Source organism: Helicoverpa zea, chromosome 6, assembly GCF_022581195.2.
Source record: "Helicoverpa zea isolate HzStark_Cry1AcR chromosome 6, ilHelZeax1.1, whole genome shotgun sequence".
Lineage (NCBI taxonomy): Eukaryota > Metazoa > Arthropoda > Insecta > Lepidoptera > Noctuidae > Helicoverpa > Helicoverpa zea.
This window is the reverse complement of record NC_061457.1, coordinates 3,805,593-3,824,282: the sequence shown is the minus strand read 5'-3', so window position 1 is coordinate 3,824,282 and position 18,690 is coordinate 3,805,593. Positions and strand designations below refer to the sequence as shown.

General features: G+C 41.1%; 1 protein-coding gene across 1 annotated transcript; it reads left to right on the top strand.

The window, feature by feature from the left end:
• Positions 1-3,362: 3,362 nt before the first annotated feature.
• Positions 3,363-18,498, top strand: LOC124630901 (myelin transcription factor 1). The gene is made up of 16 exons (XM_047164943.1): positions 3,363-3,393; positions 3,825-4,889; positions 5,607-5,679; positions 5,970-6,010; positions 6,403-6,561; positions 7,103-7,370; positions 7,751-7,948; positions 8,117-8,327; positions 8,414-8,577; positions 8,653-8,750; positions 9,415-9,628; positions 14,911-15,120; positions 15,706-15,768; positions 15,882-16,171; positions 16,296-16,456; positions 16,837-18,498. The coding sequence occupies exons 1-16, from the start codon at positions 3,363-3,365 to the stop codon at positions 17,146-17,148; spliced, it is 3,558 nt and encodes a 1,185-aa protein (XP_047020899.1). The 3' UTR covers positions 17,149-18,498.
• Positions 18,499-18,690: the final 192 nt, after the last annotated feature.

Sequence of the window (18,690 nt, the reverse complement as noted above, 5' to 3'; positions counted from 1 at the left end):
ATTTCTGTTGGTATTTTACTAAGCAGGAGTTTTGAAATGTATTATCTTATTTTATTTAATTTTTTTCTCAAAGTCTTCCCCATTCTTGTAATATTATTGTAATAACTGGCATAATAACTCTGTCTTTCTGTTGCGCTTTCACGCCAAAACTACTGAACTGAATTACGTGTATGAAATTTTATGCTTAGGTAGATTAGAGCCTGAGAAAGTACAAAGGTTTACTTTTTTATCAGGGTGTGGTACGTTGTTCCCGTGGGACACGAGTGGGATCGTGAGAAACAAGTAGTATTATTTTGTAGATCTCTATTTGCGAAGCGTTTCCATGTCATTTGAGTATTCGTGAATGTGGAGGTTTTCTCTGTCATTTTCAGAAGATATTTTCTAGCTTTTTCGTAATTTTTTCTTTGGGCTAAAATATAAGTTTCAGTATTTTAAGTGGGTCGGTTACCCTTAAGATATTCTAGTTAGACCCGTGTTTAAAGATTACGGCATAAATTCAAAAACCTAAATGCCTTAACTTAATGACCACTTAGTGAATGCCGTCACGAAATATTAATGCTTAATAGTGCTTAAGTGCTGCGACCCTCAAATTCCTAAGAACCTTCAGAATTTTACGAGACCCGTTAAAATCGTAGGTACTGAAGTCCTTTCAATACATTATTTCTTAATTTTATTTAAGCTCCTACCTATCGACGATCCATCAACTTTGGTTCACCTACATTTGGTATTTCTACAATATTATGAATTTATTAACCAAAACAAACAAATGGAAACAATATCTTATCTCCTACCTAAAATGTTTTAGAATTTAAATAATAAATCTCTGGAAAGCTTTGTATTGTTGAACAAAAACATAATTATAATCTCAGTCGGAGCCGTCACGAAAGTTTCATCGTACGCCAGTGTCCAGTTATCAGCGAGCGTCAGATGTTATTCGCTGTAAACTTCAACGAAGTTCCGCTAAAGCCATTTAAACGGGAGACTCAAGGCTGTAGCTAAATTGGAAGAGTATTTATCTTTCCCGGGAGTCGATTTAAAAGCAAAATCACGCAGGCACACGACGCCATTATCGGAGGCGCGGGATCCGCAGGCCGCGGCAACTCTATGAATCTAATCCGCAGGATTTACTCGCTGATTTACAGTCGAGCGCGGCCAAGGAGGGCGGAGTGCTCCAAAGAAAAGTGATAATGTCTTAATCCTACCACACTCGAGCTCGTACCCCCTCACAATTTTATGGTCGCCCGCGCAGACGGCACGTTTTGATTTATGATTTCAATAATTAAGAATTCTAAGGTGCAATTTGAATTTGGAAGCCACGTCTGAGGGGCCCATGGGAGGCCGACGCGTGTTTATTATTGCTCCAGGCCGGGAAAGGGTCTCAGCCATACCTCACGTTTTCTAAGGAATTATAATAGAGTTTCAAGGAATTATGAGAAATTATGAAAATGAGATTTTCAACAATAGAGCTTTTCTGAGAGTTTACCGAGATATATGCGTGTTTCGTTAAGGTAGAAAGGAATTTGAATATGGATTTTAAAATTGATGGAGTTATTATTTGGGAAAATTGTGTAATTCTCAATCGGACTGGAAGTCGACCCCATCATGATTGGGAAAAAAGGCTCGGAGGATGATGTGTAATTCTCAATCGGAATCAAGAAATAAGAAGTAGTAGGTAGATAAAAAAAACTGTGTAACTCTGAATCATAAAACTAGTAAAGTTACGTACCTATGTAAACTAAAGTTTTAGCTTTCTATCTACCTATATGCATATTTAGGTTTAAAACTACGTCATTAATTCACATACTTGAATACCTACCAGTTATTTCTGCTCCGACACCTTTCATCGTCATCATCTTGTTATTTACCTACGTATACACCTAAACATGTACTTAACAAATTCATTAGTTTGCGTTGTTTTCTTTATTTCGTACTCTACAAAATCTTCAATTCACTACAAACCCAAAAGGATAATAAAAGCGTTCCAAATCTCAAGCAGTATCAATTCTCCATATAAAGCAGTCACGTTTCATCTCGGCATCTTCGTTAATCCAGTCGCGTTCGGCTCCGCAAATTCGCGGCGCGACCGCCCTTATATCGCGCCCTAATCTACAGGCATTACAATTAACGCGGCCCCGAGATAACCCGCCACTCGCCACCCGCTGATAAAGGTCCGCACGAGCACTAGTTTAAACCGGTTAAGCATCCTCCGCCCTCAGGGTTTATCTAATTACCCTACGCCAACATACGAACAGGCCGAACGCGAAAACCAACGTTCCGTCCCAATCCCGACGCCTGAAAACGCTCCACGTTTACATAATTTCGGTTTACATCGGTACAGACTTAGGGGTGCGTCACGTACGTAAATGTTTGCCGGGCGTCGTACTATCGGTATTTTGGCCTTCCGGTGGGCTCCCCCGAAGGTACCTCCGTCAAGGACCATCGATTACTATCTCGGCTCGAGTCGGGCGCATATTGCACAACTTTGAGAGAATATCGCCGATCAATAAATCAGGCCCGATTGCTTTATGGAGTTATGGTTCTAACTTTATTGTAGGGCTCGGAAAACACGATTATATTGAAGATGATATTGTCTCTTGAACTCTAGTATGTTATTCTTAGTAACGGTAATGAACGTGGATTGAATCAAAGACGAGTACCTATCAGGAAAATGAAATAGAATATTTTCGAAAGAAAATCTTAATCTTTGGAGTTTTTCTTGATTTGTTTTTATGTGTGTGTGTGCTGTGTGCGTGTGGTTATTATTTAGCGTGGCATGAAAGGATTGTGATAAAATAAACTACTAATTAAACCCAATGCTACGACTATGTTGGAATAGCTATTATTATGAAACTCAACTCAATTACGTACGATCTTAATATTGCAAATGACTTTAGACAACCCATCTTTGAGTACCTACCTAATTAAGGCATTCTATTAACGAATTATTTTAAGTAGATAGGCACACGACTTTTTTTTATTTACTGTAGGCTCTGCTCGGTATTCAGATAAATAAAATAAGACAGAATAAACTATCAAGACTTATTAAGACCGTCTGGTATTGGTGAAAATTGCGCATATAAAGAGAACTGAACACAATTCCTCCTTTCAGATAAAAAAATAATAATAATAAAGCATACCATAGCGCTACAAAAACTCTTTTTATAAAACTCTGCGTAAAGTATACAACCTCTTCCAAATAACCTGACAGCCATTAAAAACAACAAAAAGTAAACAAAAATAGTCAAGTTGACATACTTACTTCTAAAACTTTTCTGGAAAAGTTTTGTCCAAAGTTTAATTTTACTGTTAAAAAGTTTGAAAGCGAGAAATAACTAAAATATAACGCGAGTCATCGAAACAAAATGCGTGGTGCGACGTTCTCAGACTCTGGCGGTAATCATTTCATACTCTATACTTCGTCGTTAATTACTAGAACTAAGCGTCGGCTAAAAAACATGAAAAATAACCTAGCTCTAACGAATACACTACTATTGATAATCTTTATATAAACTTAACATAGGTACTGCTTGATGAAAACTAAATTATTTTAACCGCATTTAATCGCCGATTTCTTCTTAGACTTACTTCAACGATGACGAAACTACTTATTATTTGGTCTGAAAGCTCTTGAGTGAAATGGTTTTTACGTGGGAACGATTTTTGTGCAAATATAAATAACAACAAAGTGCTTCTAATGTGATACGTCGATTGGAAACGCCGAGAATCATTTCCGCGTAAAAATTTCTGATTGTGGATGGAAAATGGAATCGCAAGTACAATGATTCATTATTTATTTGGTGTTATTATATAATGTTTGTGTCCAGGGCCCGGGGATGTTACTGACTATGCCAATTGTTTCAGGACGGTGCCGCTAACTACGCAAGCCTCCTTGTCTCAGATCAACAAGAGGAGGCTGGAGTTCGGTGTGGATGTAGAAACATTTAGAACTAACGATAGACGCCTGGAGCGCATCAGTAGTGAGGGCTCCATGGACGAAGAGGAAATCCATGGCAAGAGAAGACGACGGCTTCTAGATGACGAGCGACGAGAAGAGCCCGATGTGCGCCGGCGACCGTTACCTATGCACCGGCCGCAGACCTTGCGGCAGCCTGAGGAAGATGACGAAACACTCATCCGCGAGACGCAAGCCGCGCTAAGAACCCTCTCAGGCAACTGGACCCGGGAACAACCCCAGTCGCATAGCGGTGATGAAAACGAAGATGCCAACGGCTTTGAAAACCTTTTTGATGATAAACGTTCTGAAAAAATACCGTCTTCCCCTTCACAGTCGTCCGACATGTCACAAAAAAGCTTCTCGCGTCACCAGGCCCAGCACATGAATGGCATTGGCAGTGACCACGAAACCAAAACTAACCTCATAACAATAGAAATAGAAAAGTGTGAAGATTACGAAAGACTAAGTAGACAGTCCACTCAGTATGGTGCTCCAAATTTCGATGAGCTCGTCGATTCGTCTTCCAACGAACTTGAAATAGATATGTCAGATAGATGTGACGATAAGTACGATGACGACAGAGATATTAAGCCAAAACGAAAAGGTGAAATGGTGTCTGTAAATAAGCAGTCTTTGTATAATGCCTACAAGGCGGCGACGGCCGCGTTGCCGTATTCCACGCAGTCAGCGTTCAAGCCGCCCGCTGAAGTGAAGCACAGGATTCATAACTCGTCGCTGCCAAGTGAACCTTTCGGAGGGTACTCGAACGAGCACGACAGGAAGGAGCACAAGGGCTCGAAGCAGTACACGGTGCTGCAGCCGGCGGGCGCGGGGTCGCGGGCCGCCACGGCGCTGCAGGAGGCGCGCGCCGTGCCCTCGGCGCAGCCGGCGCGCGACTCGCGCCCGGTCACCGCGCTCTCCCCGCCGGCACGAGGTACCGGCCGCACTCACCTCAAACAACGATACCCAAACTTTCTTAACGACCTGGCCATAACGTACAACTCCGCGCTATCAACTAACTCCAAGTTTGTTTCAAGGTCGTCTCGCGATATCTCATAACGTAGCCGGGTCGATGCTCACTACAGCTGTCATGTAACATTGCTTATTGTAACGTGTACTAATAAAACATCGTTTACTTTATACATACCGCGATTGTCTAGCCTTCATTTGCTACTACTATTCTAAGTAAATACGTTTACATACGTAGCGTAACAAAAGCTGGCAACAAATCATTTCTCATTTGTAAGACGTCGCCATAATTTAGTTGGAGACGGTCACAATAAGGTTATACTCCCACCTAAGTCGATAACGTACATAGGTACATAAAATACCTAAGCGTTTTCCTCATGTTGCTGGGCGATAGCTGGGTTTATGTCGGGGCGACGAGCAATAAAAACGGGTCAGGACAGGCGGTGGGCGGGGCATTAGCGCCCGCCCCGCAACTCCTGAAAGAAAAATTGGTAGTCCGCGCGCAGCCGCTTGGCGTTCTTTATTTTTTCTTTTAAGTTGTGCGTGGGGTGGGTGGCACGCGGGGCGGGGCCGCGCAGGTACGCCCCGGCCGCGGCACGCCCGTCCGTATCGATCGCGCGCGCACGCCCCCACCCGCTCATCAGGAAAACACTAATTTGTGCACCGCTCGATTTGTTCACAGAAGGCAACAAGTGTCCCACACCCGGGTGCAATGGGCAGGGCCACGTCACCGGCCTATACACTCACCACAGGAGGTGAGTCGATGATTCAATGATTTTCAGCATAGCTCGACGCAATCAACAGATCTAACCCCTTTGCGAGAGTCGGACTGCTTGCCAGATAGAATTGCACAGGCCAGTTTGAACGGTGCATAATCGAGCTTATAGAGGCGCTCTAATTAATAAATGTAGTGTATTAACACAGGTATTCAGCATTCTTTAAAATCCAATCCATGACATACTAATAGATTATTCATTCTACCTACATTATATGGTCGTATGTACCTCACAAAAATAGCATTACTGATGATGATTTGTTCCTCCAGTCTGTCAGGATGTCCAAGAAAGGATAAAGTCACTCCAGAGAGTAAGTAGAACTTAACATTAACAACAGTTGAGCTTCACCGATTGAGTTGCGTTATTTCTATGATTTAGCATATGTTGCTATAGAAAGAGAGTTCTGTTAGTTACTTAGGTTTTGGTTAACGTTTGCTTGATTTTAGTTGTTATTGGTTTTAAATTGTTTATTTCGGTTTATTTGTTAGTTCGTAATTATTAGTCAATTTTAGACTTTTGTACTACACATACTCCTATTTACAAGCAATGTTAAAGACACCTTCGATTTGACGAAGATTCATTTGGATTATCATAGTTTAAATCCAATTTTATTTAATAATTGCCTTAATTTCTATGAACGTCGGACAATGAAATCAATTCTTTACCACTTTGGTGCCCTAACACAATGATTTTCTTGTTTAGTATTGGCGTTGCACGAGACGATATTGAAGTGCCCCACCCCGGGGTGCAACGGGCGCGGCCACGTCAGCTCCAACCGAAGCACGCATCGCTCCCTGTCGGGGTGCCCCACTGCCGCGGCGCGCAAAGCCGCTGCCAGGTCTCAGAGAGCCAGGCCCTCAGGTGAGATACTGCCGCCTTCTGACTTACCTAGTACTACAGCATTTAGTATAAGAGTAGTCCTATCGTTACTTTATGTATTTACATAAATTCATCTTCCGAGCCTTTTTCCAACTATATTGGGGTCGGCTTCCAGTCTAACCAGATGCAGCTGTGTACCAGTATTTTACAAGGAGCGACTGCCCTGTCTGACCTCCTCAGTCCAGTGTTTTATTTATTTTATGTACTTTATTTATATGTAGTATATAAGTAAAATTCCTATCCCTCCTGAAACCACCTATAACACCACAAACCTTTTCACAATCCCTTCCCAATCCAAAACCAGACAGATGAAAGGCGCAGGTTTACCATTATTCCCTTTCTCCTCAATGTAAAAAAATCTCCCTTGAAACCCCCTTTAAATACATATATATTGCAGCAAGAGAACTCCAGAACTCGTTATTTCCCGTTCAATGCAACATTTAAACACAGAACAGTTCGTAACACCAGCCCAATACTGCATTTAAACGTAAAACAGTTCGTAACACCAGCATATTGTCTCCAGTGTCCCACAGTTCAATATCGCAGCCCCCCATTGCGATCAGCCAGGAGAGTGTAGCGAGTTCTTCGGGTAGCATATCCCGGGATCGCGAGGCCTCGCCTCGCAGCCCCGCCGTGAAGCGAGAGGGCGAGCTGCTGGTGCCCAAGCGCGAGGCCGCCGAGCCCGAGCGCGACTCCCCCAGCATGGAGACGCGCCATGCCGGCTACGGCGCGCCGCCAGACCAGAGGTCCCCTTACGAGCGACCGCCCGATGACCATGTGCGGTCCTACAGGTAATTTGATAAGAAGACTTTTTTGATAACACACCGTTTCTGAATTAAAGATACAATTAAAATTACGGGTTATATATTGCAAAATCAAGTCTCGCGTTTATAATCAGCCTTGCAAGATTGAACTAAGGAAAGAGCAAGTCATTACGTTTGTGTAATTGGCTTGAAAGTTAAAAGAAAGGCTTATTATTTAGAAAATTATAATCGTGTGGCTTAGGCTACAGCTGAAATAACATTACGTTATTCTTTTGGATATAGTACAAACTTATCAATAGCAATGAATAAGTAGATAATACTGATCATCAATCCATCAGCCACTATTTAGGTATAGGGTATAACAATAGGTGCCTTCTAGAAGTATGAATCGTTAATTCCGTCCGTAGTCAAATGAATGAGGCGCGGTACGGCTACGAGTCGCGGTGCTACGAGGGCGCCCCCGCCTTCGAGCGCTACGACCCCGCGCAGTGCCCCCAGAGGCCCTACGGCTGGGAGGAAGAGCGCTACCACGACCCGCACCTACCCACCCCCATGAAAACTGACCAGTCTGAACAAGAAACCAGCTCCGGACCTATATATCCTAGGTAGGTCACGAACAACTAGTGCCAAACGCTTATGTGGTAAACGGGATGCCTAGATCCTAAAATACATCTTTTGAAATTTGGATTGCTAAAGACACTTGAAATACGACGTAGATTTTCGGTTTTATTTTAACTCCTTCGAAAATATCAAAATTGGCCGTGTCCCACCAGACCAATGTACCACTACGAGGCTGGTAGCGGCGTGGGCGCCGTGGGTGCCGTGGCGGCGATGGGCCCCGGCGTCCCGCCCGGGTTCTCCGCGATCAACCTCTCGGTGAAGATCGCCGCAGCGCAGGCGCAGCGACCGCGCAGCCCCACGCCGCGGGATCCTCGTGATCCTCGCCCCGCCATAGATCTTTCCACTTCTAGTGGTAGTCCACAGGTGAGAATAGACAAATAAAAAGGACTAGTCAAAACACAATCGGCCCTTTTAACTTATTGCCCAAACTAAATAAATTTTCATAACAGGGTCCATACGCATCTCCGGTGTACACAAGCGCCGGTGGTGGCAGCGGGGGCGGAGCGCGAGGCAGCCCGCAGCCGGGAGCTTCGCCTCAGCTCACAGCCAGCCCCCAGGTGCCCAGTCCGCAGGGCCAGACCCTCGACCTTAGCGTTTCCCGTTTACCACATAGGTGAGGCTAATTGTTCAATAGGTTTCATAAACACTTTATCTTGAATGAATTCTAATTTATATTTTTTTTCAACAGTCGAGGTTTCCCCGGCGGAGTGTCCTACAGTCGAGAATCAACTCCCGACAGCGGCGGCAGCCATCCATACCTAGAAGCTTACCATCGAGACACCGCCGGTAAGAACACTCATTAAGCAAATTATTACAGAGCATACAATATTCTTACCTCATTTTGTTTTAATTTAATCTAATCCTTTATACAAGCTATCGTATGTCCCATATTCGCTACATGTTACCCCTCGTAAGGGCTCGTGCACATTGGTGCCGTTAAACACGTCGTACAAATTAAAACGCGACCGCGATAATGACTCCCATGCGTTGTACTCGCGCGGTGACGTACCTCGGGCGAGGCAGGCGTGCGGTGCCGCGCCGTGCGGTTACATGCCAGAACACCGCGGCTTTGCGGATCACTGTGTACGAAGCTTTAATTAAAATTTATAATAGCTACTGAATTCTCACGGCGCTCACATCGCACTGTATACAGTGTACTCGCGCCTTAGGTAAAACATGAGTGGGCGTAATTTTATAATGTACACAAAAGTTTGCTTGCGATGTTTTTGGAATAATTATAATTCATGCGATCTCGTGGGGTTGAAATAATTATTATGGAATAAAATATTCCGTATTCTCGTTCATGAGAAAGTGAACGTAGGTTCACCGTTCCTGTTCATTATAACACGCCTGTTCCTGTGTAAAATTCTTCTCTAGAGTACAGATATTCTTAACAGTCCTCAAATAAGGGAAGGTTTTACATCAGACTGAAGATTTTTCTCCTCCATAGGTTACGGCGGTGTCAGTCCACATCCCGTGGCAGGCTACGGGCTCGCTCAGCCGGACTACGCCGCGGCGGCTGCGGCAGCCGGCTACGGGGGCTACCAGTACCAATGCGGGGCCTACCCCCCGCCGCCCGCGTACCCCCCGCATGCGCCACCCTACTCCCCGCCGTGCTACATGCCGCCCCCTCACGCCCCGCACGACAAGCCTAAAGATAGCAGGTGAATATAAATATTGTTATGTTCCCACAGATCATAACTAGGTTAAAGGGTTACAAAGGTGTGAAGTCTGGAACTACTGAGGCTGGTGACATTCAGATTCATTATACTTCAGTCTAATAAGACATCTCTTGGGTGAGCAGAGGAGTCTAGGAGGTACTACCATCCCTTCCCATTTGATATGGCGCAAGCAAAACAAGCATACGATGCACGATGATCTGTTGCCGTCAAAAATTAGTCAGATTAACATTCCTTTTGGATTATAGAGGTCATAGGACTATCTCAAACGGCAAAAGCAATGTGAGACTAGCTCTAGATATAGATACTTAATATTACCTAGTATTACTTGTCCTTTATGAGTTGCGGAGGTCAGACGGCAGTCGCTCCGTGTAAATAGATACTTAGCTGCTAGTCTTGGATAATAAATCACCGTACTATAATGTTATTAACATAATATCTTACTTGTACATAAAATACGAACTTTATTGCCCTTCCACTTTTAACTCACACTTGCTAACGTTATAATATAAAAAATACAAAACGAATTACTAAACATTTCATAGTGTGAACGAGGGTCTCTATTAATCGTTCAATGTGGATTCCTTTAATAATTGTGGAAATAGGTCCTTTAGCCTTATTCCAGTATTGTATTTACCGAACTACTTACTACTGCAGTGTTCCGCTCTTGAATAACAATACAGCATTAAATCGTATAATTAGTAACACAATCATCACTTTAACCTATTGCATATACCTAATTGGTTCTTCCAATACTTCACGTGACTTAGTGACATTTAAAAGTTCTGATTACGAACACGAAACAAAAATTATTCAGCCAGTACTCGCTTAAGGCCGACAAGACTTATGTTTTTTTTACTCTACTTACTTTATTATTCAATTATAAAAACGGTTCGTACAAAAAAACGGTCTAAAGGACCCTTTCGCAGCTGTGGCACAAATGTGCTCTTCTCGGCTTGTATTGAAATCTTATAACGTGTTTTCTTTTGTTGGTCGCGCAAAATAGTGTGACGTATGTGAAAACATTCAATACTCGCATGTCTTGGGTTGAGAATAGGCGCCAAACTGTATGAAGGTATGGTGCGTTTAGTTGCACGCAGTGAATGATTATGAAAATGATGATCGTTTGTGATAACAAAACTTGAAAATAAATTATTAGGTATTTAAAATAAAACAAAATTAAGGTCATAAATAAATATATTTTGTAAAATTATATATTTTTAATTATTTATTTTCGTCATCAATTATATTTTTTTATAATTCCATAATTATTATTTTTTTGCCCAAAAAATATATTTCCCCGATTTATTTTAAATAGGTACCCAATACTCATACTTTTTTATCATGGCCACACTAGGTATGCTACATTTTGACATAATATAATTTGAATTATTAATTTATTTTTTCCCGGGCGTTATTAGGTAAATGAATTTCAGTATCGGTACACAATGTAGGAAAATAATATCTCTAGGGAAAACGGCATAAAAACAGTATTTTATCAGGTTATTTATTATACGAACAGTCAGTCACCGCACTAATTCACCAAAATAGCCGATGTCTATCTATACAAATACTTGTATCCCACGTAGCGCGTTTTTTTCAATTAGAATATGAATAAAGCGTGAAGTAATACTTTTAGGTTAGAATAACTCTAGTGCAAGTTTTCGAACGCAACACAAGTCACACTTGGCGGACCAGTCTAAATATACCGGCGGCGGCCGCGCAGGCGCGTCGTGCCACCAGCGCGCACGCCAGATAAACTATACACGAACGATAAGATACACACACTTTAAATTATTTTTGTGCCACTTTCCTGCCGTTTATATTAACGACGGCGCAGATATGCAGCGAAATAGGTAAGAACTAAAATTGTTATATCACTTTTGTTGTGTTCTAAAAACTTTTTATAGTTTTCCTATCATCCAATACGTAAACACAACAGCGAGGTGGCTAATAATACCAACTTTGTAAACATTCAAAAACTTCGCTTCACGTACTAGATAACATTTTTGGAGGCAAAGTTTTTAGTTTACAAACTTTTCTGTAGTTCTGTTATGTTTCTTCGCTGGGTTAATGACTTCTATATTTACGGGAAACAGTAACTTTGGAGACCTTGAATAATATTTTATTTGCTTTTTATTTTAACAAACAAATGGTTTTGTTTTTCTTTTTGGTTCATTACTGTTACGTTGTATTTATTCACGCTAGCTATCACCGCGACGACTTTTATGGGAAACTGAGTTACCGGATTCGGGAGTCGAGGGAGCTCATCCAGTGCCCCGTGGAGAGCTGCGACGGCTCCGGCCACATTTCTGGCAACTTCGCTACGCACCGCAGGCAAGCGGCAATCACTGGCTGAATACGAGTTCGCGGTTGCAATGTCTGCAGCCGTGCTAATTTTGAACATCGAATATTAGTTTTTTTTTTTTTTTTGTATTTGGTATTTTCTTCTGTATAAGAACAAATATTTTTAAGAAGATTTTAATCTATTAGAATGACAAATTGAATAACATACACAAAAATCTTCGAGTCTATGGTATAATGCCAAATCCAATCGAACAATAGGTAAAATTGTAACAGTTTCGAATTATTTCAAAATTAATTGAATGCCTATTAGCATTGAGGAAATTATGAATATTTGTTTTCAAACTTATTCAAAACAAAGAGTGTTCGATGTTTGACGTTTGCACGGCTATGTAGAGCGTTCACAATTGCGCCCCTGAGCGACAATTTGCGCATTTCCGCGCCAATTGGCGGCGTCCCACGGGATTTTGATGCAAACTAACCGCATGCCTTTATTAATATTCCTCGTCGCCGATCGTACTATAACATTGTTTTACGCCTTGTTGCTCTAACACTATATGCGTGTTCCTTGTGTGCAAATACTTAGATTAATATTTATTTTAATACGTAAAGTACTACTTTGACTAAATAAACAAAAGAGGTTGATAAAGAAAACGTGGAATATACTATGACAGAGGCTACGTCACGACATGCTCGCATTATCCGATACACCTATAACCAAATGTATTATCGCCTACCTGATAAAAATTACATTATACACAATACAATCGTGTCTTTTTAACATTTTTCAACTTATAACGTAAGCGATAAGGTGCATTTTTATCAAGCAATCTTCTACGTGGTAGCATACGTAGATCGCTTGCATCTTTATTTACATACCGTACGTTGCGTATGACACAGTGGCTTGTGAATTCGTTACTACACTTTTGTTTTCAAAAGATCAGTACATAAACAATGACAGAACAATGTCGCGCCTACATGCTAATAGTCGTAGCTATGTAAATACCTCCGTGTAGATATCATATTCAAATCTCTTTGGACACGGTCATTTATGTAGATACACTTTTTGTACTTATTTTCTTATGTGACCATATATTTTAGCCGTTATATACTCAGGTACGTCTACTACGCAAGGCCATGCGTAAGTTAGAAATCAGATTCAGTTTCCTTAATGATAAGAACAAAATAGTTGGGTTTTCTACTATAAATGTTTTCATAAAACCAATCCACATGCGGTTTCTAATGTTGCCTTTCTATCAATTAGCGCGTTAACAAAACAGATGTGTGCTAAGAATCATAATGTGCAGCTCAGCCCACGTACTACACATCTAGACATGTATTTGCGTATATATCTTATTATAGATATTAGATGTTGTATTGGGCACTATAAATTGTCTAATCCTAAACTTAGCAAATAAAAATCTCCAAGAAGTTTTCATTCAAAGCTCTTTACTAGTATATAGTAGCTACATCTATTTATTTATGGGCATTCGAAATATGAAAATGTCCGTGTGAGTGTTCTAAATTTAAATCGAAATACATTAGAACTAAAACTAACAGATGCATGCCAAGTCGAACTATTTTTACGAATACCATAAATTATAAAATGAGTTTTATTTCGTTCATGTTGCAATCAATTGTGGCACATAAAATTATTTAGAGCGAATCTGAGTTTGTTTTGTTTTTCGTTCGCTAACTGCAATTATATGAGGTTAGTGAGGTAGGTACATGTTTGTTTATAAACATGATCGTTAATATGTTAATTCAATTAGGTACTTACTTATCTGAAGGAGTCAATTAACTAATGCCAAAAAATATTTAAGCCGACTTCTAGATGTGATGCGATCATTCGTATGCGGAATAGTACCTAATAATTATCCTCAGGGCTGATTTTTCAATGATCAGTCAATATCTATCTGAGGAACAAATATAGTGGTTTGACTTATTTTCTATACAAAATCTGTCAAAAATTCAAAAATATAGAAATAGTGGAATCCCACCTCCCAAAAAAGTTTGGGGAAATAAAATTATGAAGTTTTTAAGGCACACAAAAATTAATACATCTAGAAATAACAGCACATGATACATCTGAAGCTGCTTTAAATGCGCAAGTTTATATAAGCCTAATTAGTACATTAACTCCTAATTAGAGCCAGTCATAAATCAAATATTCAATTCGTGCAAACAAAAAACACAAAATGAATTAAGTAAATTAGCTTATTTATGTGGAGTAGCTTAACTACTTCCATTTAGTTTTTTATTTATCTTTAGAAATTAGAACAAATAAAAAAGTTAGTTATCAGCAGACTCATTAACTCTTCATTATCAATTATTAAATTAAATCGATGCATTTAAACATGCGCACTTTTTAAATTAGCCTAAGTACAGTACGTACGTACAACAACGAAATGTTCCGCAGAAGAAATAAAATTACAAAGTAGGTACTAAGTTTAACTAAAATAGAACGCAACATTACCACCCGGGCATAACATAAAAATATTATCGCGGAACCAGTTCTAGTAGTCCTAATAAGGACCGTTTGAACCAACCGTATCGCAACCGAAACATTTGGCATTGATGACTTTATATGCTGTACAAGAGAATCTACTGACCAATTATTTCGATACCTCGTTCACTATATTGTTACTTGTGTCCCCAAACTACATTATTACAACGTTACCTGAGCACCAAGAAGTGCCCACAAGGTTTCTCTATCTAAATCGTGACAATTTCTCCATAGCTGCAAACCAAGGGGTGCCCATAAGGTTTCGAGATCATCAGATGAAGTGTCAGTATTTTTGGTGTTTGAAATATGGCTCCCATGTAGCAAAATGCATCCAGCCCAACAAAGTTCCCAAAATCAAGGGCTTGATGGGGTCCCCCCGTAGCTGTCAGGAATCTATGTCTACCACGCGAGCATCTGCAAGCTACAGTTCGCTGCACCCGCACGCCATTGTAAGCAGTTTGTTTATGTGCAGCCTGTCCGGTTGTCCGCGCGCCGACCGCTCCCAGCTCCAGCCGCATTCCCAGGAGCTCAAGTGCCCCACGCCCGGCTGTGACGGCTCCGGGCACGTTACCGGCAACTACTCGTCACACCGCTCGCTGTCCGGCTGCCCTCGAGCCAACAAGCCCAAGAGCAAGCCCAGGGACGGACAGGACTCCGAGCCGCTCAGGTGAGTTCGCCTTCACTCTGTTATGGTGCTGATGCAAATTAGATGGTCTGTTAATTGTCGCGCTCTTGTCTCAAAATTTTGTTATTGAATGTAGAGTTTTGGGTTTTGTCAAATAAACTATTTAATTATGGAATGTTTAGGAATACTTGAGAGTGTGGTACCTAGGTGATAGTCTGATGAAAATATTTTTTTTTCTGCGATTTCCAAGTAATTGCTCTTTATCTCTATTGTCATCGTAACTTTAATAACAGATCATAAAAAAAAAAACATTTTGTTTAATAAATAGTCGCTCGCTACACAGCAAATTACTTACACGAGTCAGTAATTTACTGCATTCACATGTATTCTAATCACACAGAATAATACGACACTCGACATCTGAGCTGGTTCCAACTAATTATATTCAATGTATTGTCGTAATTTATGTACGGCATTGAATTTCTAGGAGTTCCACAATTAACACGCGCATAGCTTTCATACCTCTGACCTTCCAACTCAGTACGAATATATTGTAAGAAGTATTTAGACAAACCCGCTTATCTTCTGTAATCCAATAAGTTTCTTGGTTATTTCCACGCTGCTTAGATGCCCTATACCGGGCTGTGATGGATCTGGACACGCTACAGGGAAATTCTTGTCACATCGAAGGTAAGACTGATTCTCAGTGGAAAGTAGATGTTTGTGTAGAGTGTAGAGAGTATGGTAGATTGTGCGAGTGGCAACAAGAAGATGTGCTAACATGCTTGGTTTTGGTTCCCCAGCGCATCGGGGTGCCCTATCGCGAACCGCAATAAAATGCGAGTGCTGGAAAGTGGTGGCACAGTGGAGCAACACAAGGCAGCTGTAGCGGCGGCCGCCTCGGCTATCAAGTTCGACGGAGTCAACTGCCCGACGCCTGGTTGTGACGGATCGGGACACATCAACGGATCCTTTCTAACGCACCGCTCGCTGTCTGGCTGCCCGGTGGCAGGCGCAGCGACGCCCACGCCGCAACCAAAGAAACCCAAATATCCGGACGATATCACACCATTGTACCCAAAGCCATATACAGGTAAAAACCCATTTTGTCCATCCTTAATAGCGAAATTCATTTTGACTTCTGACTTAAAATATTAATTTGAGAGCATATGATTAAGATCACACAAACTTACTTCAGATAATGTTCTGGAATTCAGGGATGGAGATGAATATGCAGACGGGGAACGGCGAGGATCTGATGACCCTCGAGCAGGAGATTACGGAACTGCAGCGAGAGAACGCGCGCGTAGAGTCGCAGATGATGCGGCTCAAATCAGATATCAACGCTATGGAGACACACCTTTCACATGGAGATAGGGTAAGTGACATACAAGTTTTAACAAGACCTCAAGCAGGTCCATCATTCATTACATTACTTTTGAATCATATTTTGTTTATTCTTGGCTTTTTGGCGCTGCATAGAGAGATATAACCACGAGCTAAAAAATCTTAATTCATCACATTAAAGATTTATAATCCAAAATTTTTGTCTGATAACTTAGATGGTACTGTCATGGCTCGAAACATCCAACTTTGAGTGCTACTAACACAACACCTATTTGTGAGTACCAACATATTTTTATAATTTGGTACCACCATCGTTAAGTAGCCACTCAAGTCAAAATCTTATTATTTGCCCGTTTTGCTTAACCTGGAGACAGTAGGAGCTGGGTGTTGAACTGTGGGTTGGTCTTTCAGGAGAATCAGACGTTAATACAACGCAACAATAATCTGAATGAATACTACGAGAGCTTGCGGAACAACGTGATCACTCTGCTGGAGCACGTGCGCATCCCGGGCGGCGGCGCGGCGCCGGCGGGCGCGGGCCCGGCCGGGGCGCCGCCGCCGCCCGGCGCCGACAAGCCGGCGCACGACAACTTCGACTCGTACCTCACCAAGCTGCAGACGCTCTGCTCGCCCGACGGCTACTGCCCCGACGAGAACCGCCCCATCTACGAGACCGTCAAAAACGCGCTCCAGGACTTCACAGTGCTCCCCACACCCATTTAAGGTTCACAGAGCGCCGCCGAGTCGGAGCGACAGTGAACTTTACCAACTTGAGTGCCGTCGGCGGAGCTTATAAGTGATTCAGACTGTTTCAATTTAGTACAATTTAGTGTTCGTGGTAGTGCGGATGCAGTTGCGGAGTAACTCACCAAAGATATTAGACAAAGACTATGACTGCATGATATTACGCGAGGGACTAAAATAGTTTCGTGATATATGTAACTGTACAGCGTGTCCCGACTGGGGCATTCCGACAGGTATATGTGTTCTACTAAGTATTAGGTAACGATGTCTTTTTTGTAAACCGTTGTATACGATGTGTGACTTCTTTATGACATCACGTTGACACTCGAAGATTCGTTCGACTTTTAATCTGTAAGCTGGACTATAGACATAAAATAAATTTTAAACACTGTTACTCATATGCTTAAAATTAATGTATTTGTTAGGTGAGAAATTTATACTATTGTATGTATCTAAGCGATTTTAGCCTCACGAACGCATGAAAATCAATTGTGTAAATATTGTACCTACATTCGGATATAAATAATTTATCATTTAACTTGCCGGCCGCCGAGCAGTGGTCCGTTTAGAGAATGTATAATTTCAGAAGCAAACTCAGATTTTTATCAAGCAAAGAATAAAATAGCAAATAAGGAAACTGTTAATCTGTCTTAAAAGTTGATAATGCTGGGAATGTGCCAAATGCTTCAGAGTCACAGCAGCTCCCGAACGCTGACCTATTAAGACTAAAGTAATGAGATAGAAATATAAACGATGTAAACAAAAATAATGAACTCCTTAGAGGACTTTCTAGTCAGTTTGTAAATAAAATTGTGAATAACGATAGTTGTCGCGTCATAGGGACGTTTTTATTTGTATTAGGAAATAATGAGATCTCATTAGATCGTGTAAGTTAATAATTCAGTCACTAATTGATAATCGATTTTAGGGATAAATGAATACCTACTTTCTTTGTTAGCCAATGTTCACTTTGCTGTGATTATGTTACGTGTTACTTATTTATTGTTAACTTTACGGAATATGTGATAGCTTAATTAACTCAAGTTAATGTTAATTTGCAATAAATTTAGTTAATGCGCTTTACACAAAACATGTGCAATTTTATCGTATTAGACACAAATCTCGTTTTTGTTGATTTAACTGAAATAAAAACTCTTTATTATAAAACTTTTCTTTTGATGGTATCACAGTGGTACACAGGAATTATTAATATTCGCATTTAAATACTAAAACTTATTACTATGTTACTACTCTGATTGTCATATACGTTTCTGTAAAATATTGAGTATGTGTTGTTAAAGAGAATAAAAATAATAAATACCAAGATTATTTCAGTGGTTTTCATTTTCCTTGTCATTCACATGAAATAAATTCATGGTAGGTGAAATTCAAGAGCTTTTTTCCCGTGACTTACACCGTGAACATACTGTTACAACCTTTTTATCGTCCCACTGCTGGCACAGGCCTCCTCTCACAAGGAGAAGGCCACACACATACACACCATGAACATATAGGTAGGTA

Bases quoted from the DNA above. Each gene is read 5' to 3' on its own strand.
- LOC124630901 (XM_047164943.1), top strand. From the start codon at position 3,363: ATGCGTGGTGCGACGTTCTCAGACTCTGGCG. The intron at 3,394-3,824 runs GTAATCATTTCA...GTTTGTGTCCAG, and splicing joins GACGTTCTCAGACTCTGGCG to GGCCCGGGGATGTTACTGAC. The intron at 7,949-8,116 runs GTAGGTCACGAA...GTGTCCCACCAG, and splicing joins TCCGGACCTATATATCCTAG to ACCAATGTACCACTACGAGG.